Raw genomic sequence first — 12,184 nt, forward strand, 5'->3', positions numbered from 1 at the left:
CTTCTAGGATGACAACAATGCAGACCAATTTGATGCAGTGTGCAGTGTATGGTCTGAGCACTGACAGGCTGACCCCCCACCCCTTCAACCTCCGCAGCAATGCTGGCAGCACTCATACGTCTATTTCCCAAAGACAACCTCTGGATTTGACAATGCTGAGCACGTGCACGCAACTTCTTTGGTTGACCATGGTGAGGCCTGTTCTCAGTGGAACCTGTCCTGTTAAACTGCTGTATGGTCCTGGGCACTATGCTGCAGTTTCAGGGTCTTGGCAATCTTCTTATAGCTTAGGCCATCTTTAGGTAGAGCAACGATTCTTTTCATCAGATCCTTAGAGAGTTCTTTGCATGAGGTGCCATGTTGAACTTCCAGTGACCAGAATGAGAGAGTGAGAGCGATAACACGAAATTTAACACACCTGCTCCCCATTCACACCAGAGACCTTCTAACACTAATGAGTCACATGATACCAGGGAGGGAAAATAGCTAACTGGGCCCAATTTGGACATTTCCACTTAGGGGTGTACTCACTTTTTTTTACAGTGGTTTAGACATTAATGGCTGTGTGTTGAGTTATTTTGAGGGGACAGCAAATTCACACTGTTATACAAGCTGTACACTCACTACTTTACATTGTAGCAAAGTGCAATTTCTTCAGTGTTGTCACATGAAAGGATATAATAAAATATTTACAAAAATGTGAAGTGTGTACTCACTTTTGTGAGATACTGTAAGTAAGGTATGTAGGGGAGTGGGAGCAGTGGGAAAATTAAGATTTCTTAGTAAATAAACTTGTTTTCGGCCTTGCCAAATTTTCTAGCTGTCCCACGGGTTCTGAATGTTAAGAACTGCATTGAAATGATTTAGGTTGAGTGACGATTTAACTCCAGGTATGGATACTTTAAAAGATGAAATGAATACAATCTGTAGTACATTTTCTCTGGTGCCTTTAAGAGCAATAAAACTAGGGCCCATTCACAACACATGTTATCGTGTGTAGGGATGATCGAACGGTTCGGGTCGACCATCGGTTCGACCCGAACATTGACTGTTCAAAATTCGGCCGAATTCCGAACTTTTTGCTGAAAAAGTTCGGAATTCGGCAACCAGAACCGACCAAAATGCAATGGGACAGGAACTGGGCTTTAAAAGCCTGTGATTGGACCAGAACCATCAGTAAAAGCCAATTGAGGGGGCAGGAGGATGCTAGGAATGTGATTCGAGTGACTAGGGGGTCCAGAGGCCAATCAGTAGTGACTACGCCCCCCAGTATATAAGATAGCCCCACCAAATCGCTAGCATTGTAATACAGGGATGTGGAAGAGAGTGGAAGCAGTTCTGTTACTCCTGCTTCAAAAGTGTCATTTAGCAATTATTAGTGTGAGGAAAGGGACATCTAGTGTAGTTAGGGTACTATTTTCCACTATAGTTAGATTCAAAAATCTAGTTTCTGTAGGGAAAGTGTTAAGTGCCAGGGTGACCGTAGTGTAGTGTAGGGTGAACTGACTCTGACTGCTATGCCAGGGTGACCAAACCCTTCCATGTCAGGGTGACTGCAATAGAAAAAAGATTGTTTGTATTAGAATTGCAATAGAGCAGGATAGTGGCTTCGCTACTTTTACACCTGGCCGTTTTTTTTTTTTCAAATATGATTTTATTGTAAAAGTTGAACCAGATAAACAGTACAGTACAGTGTAATATAACCAAAAACATGTAAATCACCGAGGCAAGTACCAAGTAAATAGAAAGAAAGCACGCACATACGTGCTGTTAGTGCAAAGGTCAGGACAAATACGGGAGCATCAACAGAGGAAAACAAGTGTGTCATATAAGCATCGACAAATACAAATAATCAAGTTTCCGGGGCACTAGGCCCGTGTGGAGGTATGCAAGGTTGTTGTGCGCTAGTACCAAATAAGTGACAGTGACCAATGCAGACTCATCGTCTGCGCAGCACAGTTCCAGTTCAAGGTTTAGGAAATAAGGCTAAGACAGCATTAGAGAGATAAAAGAAAGGGCAGGAAAGAGAAAGAAGAGGACAGGCAGAGTGGGGGACAAACACACATCGACAGGGGGGGGGCAAGGGAATAGGGGGGAGGGGGGGGAAGGAAGGGGAAAAGAGGGGGAGGCGGGGGGGGACCGCTCCGCACCGGATCCCGGGGACCACTCCCTCCGGGGACGACTTTCTCGGCCAGACTCAGGAGCCCAACAGAGAAGTTCCCCGTTCTGACAGGACGAAAACCCTCCAGTATCCCCATACCTTCTCATACTTCTCACGCTGGTGGAGCGCTGTAAGGGTCAGATCTTCCAGTCTGTTCACCTCGACCAGCCTCCGCATGCAGTCCCTGATGGTGGGCGATCGGGAGGTCTTCCAGTACTGCGGAATGCAGGATTTAGCCGCACAGAGGACATGGGGCACAATAGAAAGTTTATATTTCCTCAGGGGGATGCTGGTGCGTTGTAAGAGGAAAAATTCCGGCGTGTCCGGAATAGTATGTTCGGTCAGATCACGTAGTAGGGAGCCCACCGCGGTCCAAAAGTCTCGCAGTTTCGGGCAGGACCAGAATACATGAAGCAGGGTACCCCTGTCTTCCTGACAGCGCCAACAGGTATCGGAGGTCCCCGGAAAGATTTTGCTCAGACGGGAAGGGACCCTGTACCACCTGGTGAGTAACTTATAGTTGGACTCCTGCAGTCTGGTACAGGTCGGCGTCTTTAAAGCTATTGTGCAGATGTTGAGCTTCTGCGTCGGTGAGAGAGAAATCTGGAGATCCTGTTCCCATTTGGAAAGGAAAGGAGGGGTGAAATCCTCCGGCGGGGAGATCAGGAGGTGATAAGCCTGAGACAGTGTGTGTGGGAGCATTCCCTCACCTTCACAAAGTTCCTCAAAAGGGGTCAATTCCCTGTTGAAAAGGTCAGGTTCCGGGAGGGAAAAGAGAAAGTGGTGTAATTGCACAGCCGGCCAAAAGGTAAGGGCAAAGTGCCCCGTCGGGTCTGACAGTTCTGCTATGGAGGGCCAGCCACCTGGACACGTAAAACGAGAAGCCACTCTCATATCACGGTCAACCAGCGGTTGGAACGTCCGATCTATCAGGCCCGGAGAGAACGCCGGATTCCCCAAAATCGGAAACAGCGGGGAAGTTGCAGAAGAAATAGCAGGGTTAAGGATTACCGGGGACAACACAGAGAGGGTAACCCCAATCGTAGGGTGGGATACCAGAGCAGGTGGCCAGTGCCCCTTACACCAGGGGGCGCCCCCTAGGGGTATCGTAGATTGCGCCAGTTCCAGGCCAACCCACAACTTGTATGTGGAGTGCCTGCGCCAGTCGAGAAGGCGACCGAGGTGCGTCGCCAAGTAATATTTGTGCACATCCGGCAGGGCCAGGCCGCCACAGTGCTTGGGTAACGTCAAAAGTGCCCGGGACAAGCGTGGGGCACCCGTGGCCCAGATGAACCGTACAAAGAGAGAGTGCAGCTGTTTAAAAAAGGCAGATGGAAGTTTGATTGGGAGAGCCTGAAGCAGGTACAAAACCTTAGGGAGGACCGTCATCTTCAGCAGGTTGCACCTCCCGAACCAGGAGTGAAGGCCGGTCGACCAGGCCTCAAGGAGGCGGCGGACCGTGACGAGCAGTGGGGCGAAGTTGAGCTCGTAAAGCTGCGAGATAATCGGCGCTATACGGGTGCCCAGGTACGTAAGCGCCCCTTTGGTCCAGCGGAAAGGCAGCGAGGAAGAAATGGTGGCCATTAAGGTCGGGGGGATAGCGACCCCCATCGCCTCTGACTTACCGAGGTTGATCTTCAGGTTAGCATGTGTACCGTATAGCGTCAACTCCTTGAGAAGGTTAGGCGCAGAGACGACAGGGTTGGTCAAGGAAAACATCAGGTCGTCCGCGTATGCAGAGACCTTACATTCAAAGTCCCCAACGGTAAGTCCGGTGATGTCCGGGTTCGCCCTCACCCTACACAGAAAGGGCTCTAGGGAGAGGGCGAAGAGAAGGGGGGAGAGAGGGCAGCCCTGACGAGTGCCATTGGAGATCGAGAAGGAGTCTGAGAGGACTCCATTGCACTTCACCTGCGCAGTCGGGTTCGAGTAGAGATGTCCAATCCAGGACAGCATGGTGGCACCGAGGCCCACAGTACGCAAGGTGGACGTCATAAACCTCCAGCTGACCCGGTCGAAGGCCTTTTCGGCATCCGTGTTCAGGAAAACGCAAGGGGTATTAGTGGACCGGGCAACATGGATGAGGTTGAGGACCTTGGTCGTGTTATCACGAGCTTCCCTGGATGGTATAAAGCCGACCTGGTCCAAATGGACTAAACGGGACATGTAAGGTCCAAGTCGATTCGCCAAGATTTTAGCGAACACTTTCAGGTCCACATTTAATAATGAGATTGGGCGATAACTGGCGCAGGCTGAGGGGTCCTTTCCTTCCTTCGGGATGAGGGAGATGTGTGCCCTAAGGGAGTCCCTCGGGAAGGCAGACTCCCCAGATCCCAGAAGGTTGAGCCACTTCACCCAGTGAGGGCTGAGGGTGGGTAGGAAAGTGGTGAAGTAGGGGAGTGTGAAGCCGTCGGGCCCTGGGGACTTACCCGCCTTACAGGAGCCTAGAGCGCCCTGCAACTCCAGCAGCGTGATCGGGGATTCCAGCGACTCACAGTCTTCTGCCGCAAGGGAGGGCAAGTGCGCTGAGGCGATATATTCCTCTAGATGAGATGCGGGGGACACTGAGGGGGGGAGGTTGTATAAGGTGGAGAAAAAGTCGCGAAAGGTCGCGGCGATCTGTTTCGGGAGAGCAACCCGCTGCCCCGACGGGGACAGAACGTGTGGGACGTAATTAGCCAACCTCTGCGCCCGAATGGAGGACGCCAGCAGCCGGCCACATTTGTCGCCAGAAAGATAGAACTTCTGACGTGCCCTCTGCAAGTCAGCTTTAGCCTTCATAAAGAGGATGTCCTGAACCTTTTGGCGGAGTGCAATCAATTCCAGTTCCAATTCTCTCGAAAAGGAACGCTTATGTCTAATTTCCAGGGCATGGATCTCGTCCAACAGTCGCTCCAGTAGCTGCTGGCGCTGTTTCTTGAGACGGGAGCCGTGTTTAATAAAAAGTCCCCGCACCACTGTCTTGTGGGCCTCCCATATCATGCCCGCGTCACAGTCGTCCGGGACATTTACCCGAAAGAACTCAGAAAGCTCGTGTTGAACCTCCGCTTGTACCTCGGCGTTCTGGAGGAGCGAGTCGCTCAAACGCCACACCCTGGACCCCAGCTCCGACCCCTCAGTCAGGGAGTAGGTCAGGGAGACGGGCGCGTGATCTGAAAAGGTGATGGATCCTATCGAGGTGGACCGCACCGCGTGGAGTTGGCGGTGTGGCACCAAGAAATAATCGATACGGGAGTACGTCTGATGGGGTGGGGAATAGAACGAGTAGTCCCGCTCCCCCCCATGCTGGAGTCTCCAGACATCCACCAGCTGTGCACCGTGGAGGGCTTGCAAAAACCTCTTCCGGTGTCCGTGGGGAATCGAGGACGTCCCCGAGGAGGTATCTACATCAGGCACTAGCGGCAGGTTGAGGTCTCCCCCCAGAACGAGTTGTCCCTCCTGAAACGCGTTCAATTTCTCCAGAACGCCCACCATGAATGAGGCCTGTCCCTCGTTAGGAGCGTACACGCACGCGAAGGTGAGGCGAGCTGGGCCCAGAGTCCCTTTCAAAAACAGATAACGGCCCGCAGGGTCCACCAGCGTTCCTTCACAATGCCAGGGAGCTTTAGCAGAGAGGAGGATCGAGACTCCCTTAGATTTCGCCACAGGGTTAGTGGCATGGTATGCAAAGGGATAGAAACGGTTCTTAAGGAGTGGAAGGCGATCGTCCCGAAAGTGGGTCTCCTGAATGAAAGCCACATCCGCCTTACTGCGGCGAAGTTCATTGAGGAGGACTTTCCGTTTCTCGGGGACGTTGAGCCCCTTGGCGTTCAAAGAAACAATATGAATGGCGTCCATGGGCCCGTACGGAGCGGGGGGTACACACAAAGGGAGGGGGGTGGGAAGGGGCAAAGATCAGGAGTAAACAAGAACGGGAGTAGGAGGGGATAGAGAGAGTGCGAGAGGGAGAAAGAAGCAGAGGAGGGGAGGAGATAGCAAAACTAGAGAGCAGAAATTACTGCACGAGCGCCAGGAGGCACGGAGCCCACCAGGCGTCAACCTACTGGGGGTCGGGGGTTGGAGAAGGACAGACCAGGAAGTACAAAAAAGAGAAAAAAAAAAAAAACCCAGGAAAAATGGAACCCGAGTCCGGCTGTCCGGCCCACCCGGCACCGTGTACGTGTATAGGAGGGAGAGTAGAGAGTAGGAGGCGAGGGAGACAGGATACCGTCATGAGAGAGAGAGACCCATTAGTAAGTATGGTATGTAGGATAGACATCAGAAACAGAAGCGAGGAAAAGCAGCGTGTCTGGAAGTGGAGGGGGCAGACCGAGGGCCCCTCAGGGCAAGTCTAGTACCCACAGCAGCATCTAAGGCACATAATGAAAACAGGTAGTGTAATCACAGCCAACTGCATCATCGCTAAGTGGCCCACAAAAGACCAGGGGTCAGAGGACCCCCCCCGCTCTGGGGCATGCGAGGATCGCAGGAGCGAACAGTGCAATAAACAATAACAATAAGAACATAACGTCCCCGGTAACAGATCCCCATAAGAACAAGTGCAGGTCCCCACAGCAGGTCACCCCAATCCCCCTCCCCACCCCACACAACCCACGGGGAGCCCACAGGCGACCCCCCCAGGTAACCACCCCTGGGACTCCATGTACAGCACTGCGGATGGCAGTGCAGGCTGCAGCAGCTGCGGGCACCCAAAGTGGGGACAATAGAACGGTCCATGACGTCAGTCTTGGCAGTGCCCGGACCTAGCACCCCCCCGCCTCGGACAGTGGGAGCAGCGGGTGAAATAATTGCCAGTCAGTGGGGGAGCAGCAAGGCCAGTCCATGCAGGCGAAGCAGGGGCATCTGCGGGGAGGCACAACCCGAACAGAAAACAAAAAAAAAAAAAGGGGGGGGGGGGTTACCATCAACAAGCAAACCTGAGTCAAGCCGTCATCTGCAGGGCAAGGTGAAGGGACCAGGGATCAGTTCAGCCAGCTGACGAGGTGCTTCGGGGCATCAGAGGGTGCCCGGGACGAAGGGTAAATACATTCAAGGTTCTCTACGTGCTTCCGGCGCCCGGGGCCTGGAGTTCCGTCTGGAGCGTTGAGGACGGGGAGATCCCAGAAAGCCTCCGGAGGAAGGTGGCCTGCGATCCGACGGCCTGGGCAGCAGAAGGAGCCAGTTGGGTACCTGAATAGGGTCAGCCTCCAAAAAGGCAAAGAGCGCAGGGAGCTCCGCTCGGGAGCGGAGTGTGAAGGAGGAGTTCGGCTTACGGAAGGTGACAGAAAGCGGGTATCCCCATCTGTAGGTGACGCCACTGCGGCGAGCCAGGTCCAGTAGAGGTCTCAGCAAGGCCCTGCGGTACAACGTGGCCCTGGAGAGGTCCGGCATCAACTTGAGGGCCGCCCCATCAAAGTCCAGGGTGCCCACATCCCATGCTTTCCGGATGATAAGTTCACGGTGGGCAAACCTATGCAGGCGGCACAGTACGTCACGTGGCCTGTCCGGGTCCGAAGAACGCGGGCCCAGCGCTCTGTGCAGGCGGTCAAAGTCCATGCGGGGGGGTAAATCTTCCCCCAATAGCTGCGCAAAGATCGCGGTGACCGTGGCCGGAAGGTCATCAGCACCCGTGGCCTCGGGCAGGCCCTTAATCCGGACATTGTTCCGCCGACTGCGGTCCTCCAGATCCTCCATATGGATCTGCATGGCAATGGTCACCTCCTCCTGGGACCGCAGTGCAGCCTCCACCGAGGCCAGGCGTCCCTCCATAGCCTGTATGGTGGTCTCCCCCGCCGATACCAGATCAGCTACAGTCTGTACCTCAGCCCGGACCGCGGTCACCTCTTGGCGGTGTTTCGCTTCCAGGCGACCCACGATCGCCTCGATGTCGGCCTTTGTGGGGAGGGCGCGCAACAGGGCGCGGAGTTCAGAGTCCACCTCCACTTGGGTAGTCGGATGGGAAGGGCTGGGTCCCGGGGCTCCAAAGGCAGCCGGAGTGTCCAACAGGGTTTCCGAGGCAGCGGTGGAAGCCGGCGATGCTGGAGGAGGGCTCGCATCCTGCAGAGGGGGAGAGCGTGCAGCCGCCATGTTGGAGGCGGCGGCGGGAGCCGGTGTAGGAGAGAAAAAGTGCTGAATAGCTCCACGAACCGGGTTCCGGCGGGGTGTATTCGGTGGTCCAGCCGTTCCCCTTGACCTCCTGCGCCTCGCTGATCTCATCCCCTTGACCTCCTGCGCCTCGCTGATCTCATCCCGGGCGTCAGCAGTGAACGTCGGCCGGGTAAGGGTCGCACAGGCACGGAGCTCAGTGAAAGCACAACCTCAGCCGTCCATGTCCAGACCACGCCCCCCCTGGCCGTTTTTGATGTAGGCGTTTATTGGGCTTTTTTGTGGACGTCTTTGGAGGCAGGCATGACATCTGAACTTCTGTGTAGGGGTATATATACACACACACACACATATATGTATATATACACCTACACACATATAGTTGTGAAAGTAGCAGAACCCTATGGCTGCGCTAATGAAATTATTTGCAGGCATAGGGCTTCGCTTCTATCACACCTATATGTGTGTAGGCGTATATATACATATATGTGTGTGTGTGTATATATAGCCCTATACAGAAGTTCAGATGTTATGCCTGCCTCCAAAGACGTCCCAAAAATGCCCAAAAAAACGCCTGCAACAGCACACCTGGGTGTTTTTTTGGGCATTTTTTGGGCGTCTTTGGAGGCAGGCATGACATCTGAACTTCTGTGTAGGGGTATATATACACACACACGTGTATGTATATATACACATACACATATATAGGTGTGAAAGTAGCAGAACCCTATGGCTGCACTAATGAAATTATTTGCAGCCATAGGGCTTCGCTCCTATCACACCTATATGTGTGTATGTGTATAAATACATATATGTGTGTGTATATATACCCCTATACAGAAGTTCTTATGTTATGCCTGCCTCCAAAGACGCCCAAAAAATGCCCAAAGAAAACGCCTGCTACAACACACCTGGGCGTTTTTGTTGCAGGTGTTTTTTTGGGCATTTTTTGGGCGTATTTGGAGGCAGGCATGACATCTGAACTTCTGTGTAGGGGTATATATACACACACACATGTATGTATATATACACATACACATATATAGGTGTGAAAGTTGCAGAACCCTATGGCTGCGCTAATTAAATTATTTGCAGCCATAGGGCTTCGCTCCTATCACACCTATATGTGTGTATGTGTATAAATACATATATGTGTGTGTTTGTGTATATATACCCCTATACAGAAGTTCAGATGTTATGCCTGCCTCCAAAGACGCCCAAAAAATGCCCAAAAAAAAAACGCCTGCAACAAAAATGCCCAGGTGTGACATCCAAAGAAATCTCATTTTTTTTTCAATAATTTTTTCAATAATTGGCTTTCTATCAAAAACGACAATTTTTAAGAACTTTTTTTTGTGTGATTAATAGTCCCTGGGGCATGACCCAGAACCCTAAGCACTTTTTAGGGGCATTTATTGGGTTTTAGTGCTTCAAAATTGTGTTTTTTGATTACCGAAGTTCGGGTCCCATTGATTTCAATGGGGTTCTGAAATCCGGGCCGAACTTTCGGGAAGTTCGGGTGTTCTGGTCGAACCGAACTTTTCAAAAGTTCGATCATCCCTAATCGTGTGGTATGTTGCTTCATTATAAATGGGTAGCCAACACATTGGGGGTTAGTTCCTAAAACTGGAGAGTGCAAAATCTGATGCAGCCCTGCATAGAATCCAAACAGCTTCTAGGCTTTATTGCCAAAGCTTAATTGAACAAGCTGAAACTAGAAGCTGATTGGCTACTATGCACGACTACACCAGATGAGTGTACCAATTTTATTACATTTTTCCCATTGTCCCACAATCAGACAAGACCCATTTTAATGCAGTCCATTGCTATGCACAGCATGTGGGTGCACTGCCTACTTTCCATTAGTGCATTGAGCACAGATCAAAATGAAAGAAACAGCATTGCACAGGACCACAGTATGCGTATTGCCATTCATTCTGGCCATGCATGTGTTACTACATGTTACTGTAATGCCTAAATATAAATGTGCTCTCAATTTTAAATGGTTAAGCAGCACAAAGATCAACTGGCAAACTGTAGCAACCCATTGGAAATGATTTTCAATGAATTGATGCCTTATTATTATTATTTATTATTATACAGGATTTATATAGCGCCAACAGTTTGCGCAGCGCTTAATGCCTTATTGGTTTACTCACTGCTCTTTTAACATTGTTGAATAAATGTGTTGCTTTTTCAGACTGGTGTGTATGCATTATGGATGCTTGTATCCTGCGGCTATCAAAGGATCAGTGATGATCAGCTACATTTCAGATTCAGGCTATACTGTAGGTTCACTAAACTACAGTATCTGAGTAATGTGTCATGACACTTGTTATTTTCTATTTATTATTTTTAAAAATAATGATCATTATAGCAAACAGTTTCTACTCATAATCATTTATTGTGAATTCAAATATAGAACACAAAGGTGTTAACAAGATCTATGCAAGGAACTTTTGTAGCAACCTCCTAGTTAGTGTAGGTTGCTAAGCAAATTTAGTTTAGCTCCTCTGCAGCCAGAGGAGCAGTGGTTAATTATTTTAGTCTGCTCAATGTTTCACATGTTGCTGGTCTTATTAGTCCCCTCTGCATTCTAGAGGATTCTATAACAACAGTGGCAGTAAAGATGGAAAGGCAGCTTTAATGTTTATGGGGACCCAGCCAATCCCTTTGGATGTGTGCCCATAGGTGGCTGGAGAGCCCATAAATTGACTGAGGCCTGGAGTGGCAGAGCAGTATGTCATGAGGCCAGTCCTATAAGAGGAGTCCCTTGTCTAAGGGGCTCTGTCCCTTAGGGCAGTCTGCTGGAAAACTGCTGGTAGGATGAGGTCCAAGCTGTCGTTTAAGCTGAGGGACCCATTTCTAGGTTTTTCTGATGGCCTGGCTCACTGAAGAGTGCCCGGTAGAAGTTGGGGGAAAAAGTGTCCGGATGTCCTGTGGTATTGTGAGTCTATGTATCCCTCGCTGAATAGAGCCTGGTGAAGGCAACTGATGGTCCTGACCAAAATTCTGTGCCTTAGTGACTATGTTTAGTTCTCAGTTCTACAAAAGTAAGTCCTAGACATTTCTTAGCCAGTAGTAAATCTTGTGGGAGCTCTCTGTCAGAACAATGTGAAGAGAAGCATCCCCAGTCAATTAATGTTTTTGTGCGGTATCCCATGCTTCTCCACACCCAATCCAAGTTTAATAAAAGCATAAAATACACATTTCTTAGACTGTTACTGAGACATTGAGGAACTGTTATTGAACCGTAGGAAATTCTGTGTTCCTGACTGTGTATTCACTGAAATTAAGAGGAGGAATGCACTGGCTATCAGCAGCTCCTGTGAGGGTGAGCTATGACTTTGATGTGTTTTTTGCCTTTAATTATAGAGTTTCTACGCACAAAGAATCAGAGCAAAAGCCTCCATCCAGCTAACGGGAAGAACAATCAACACTGCACTGTTCTAATCAATGCCCATTCTTCCAAATACAAACAACACAAACTGAAAGTGTTATATTATGTATCACAAATTTCTTAAATGTACACATTTGATAGCTAAATAAAGGGATACTTAGCTAGAACCTGTGTAACATAATCAATGCTGTCACTTGTATACTAAAACAAATAAAATTACTCACAGTTTGGCTTCCACTGAGCAGGTGATGTGAAGGAGGACTAAACCCGCACACAGCACCCAGGACACCATTGTGCAAGGCTGCAAGGTTTAGATTGACTGCGTATAAGCTTGGCACGGCCTTGGTATGTTTTGTATTCCCGGCATACCCCCCTCCTACACTGTTGGAAGCAGGGTTCACTGTGAGGGCATTCATCCCTGAACAGCAAATACTCACTAAGCACTAATGTTTCATAGGTCTTGGGGGGGTTAGGGGCACTTGCAAATAATTACTTTAAATATTTTGCTTTCGCTATTTTTCAAAAAGGTGATAAATCTC

The 12,184-nt window shown here is 50.1% G+C and overlaps 1 protein-coding gene across 1 annotated transcript in view; it reads right to left on the minus strand.

Annotated features, from left to right (window-relative positions):
• LOC309564231 (alpha-1-inhibitor 3-like) overlaps positions 1 to 11,965 on the minus strand; it is a 92,792-nt gene extending 80,827 nt beyond the window's left edge. Inside the window, exon 1 of the mRNA XM_082268858.1 lies at positions 11,870 to 11,965. Within this exon, the coding sequence (XP_082124984.1) occupies positions 11,870 to 11,937 (68 nt within the window). The 5' untranslated portion in view covers positions 11,938 to 11,965. The remainder of the gene's footprint in view (positions 1 to 11,869) is intronic.
• Positions 11,966 to 12,184: the final 219 nt, after the last annotated feature.

Source organism: Pelophylax lessonae (assembly GCF_965119305.1).
Source record: "Pelophylax lessonae genome assembly, chromosome: 9".
NCBI lineage: Eukaryota > Metazoa > Chordata > Amphibia > Anura > Ranidae > Pelophylax > Pelophylax lessonae.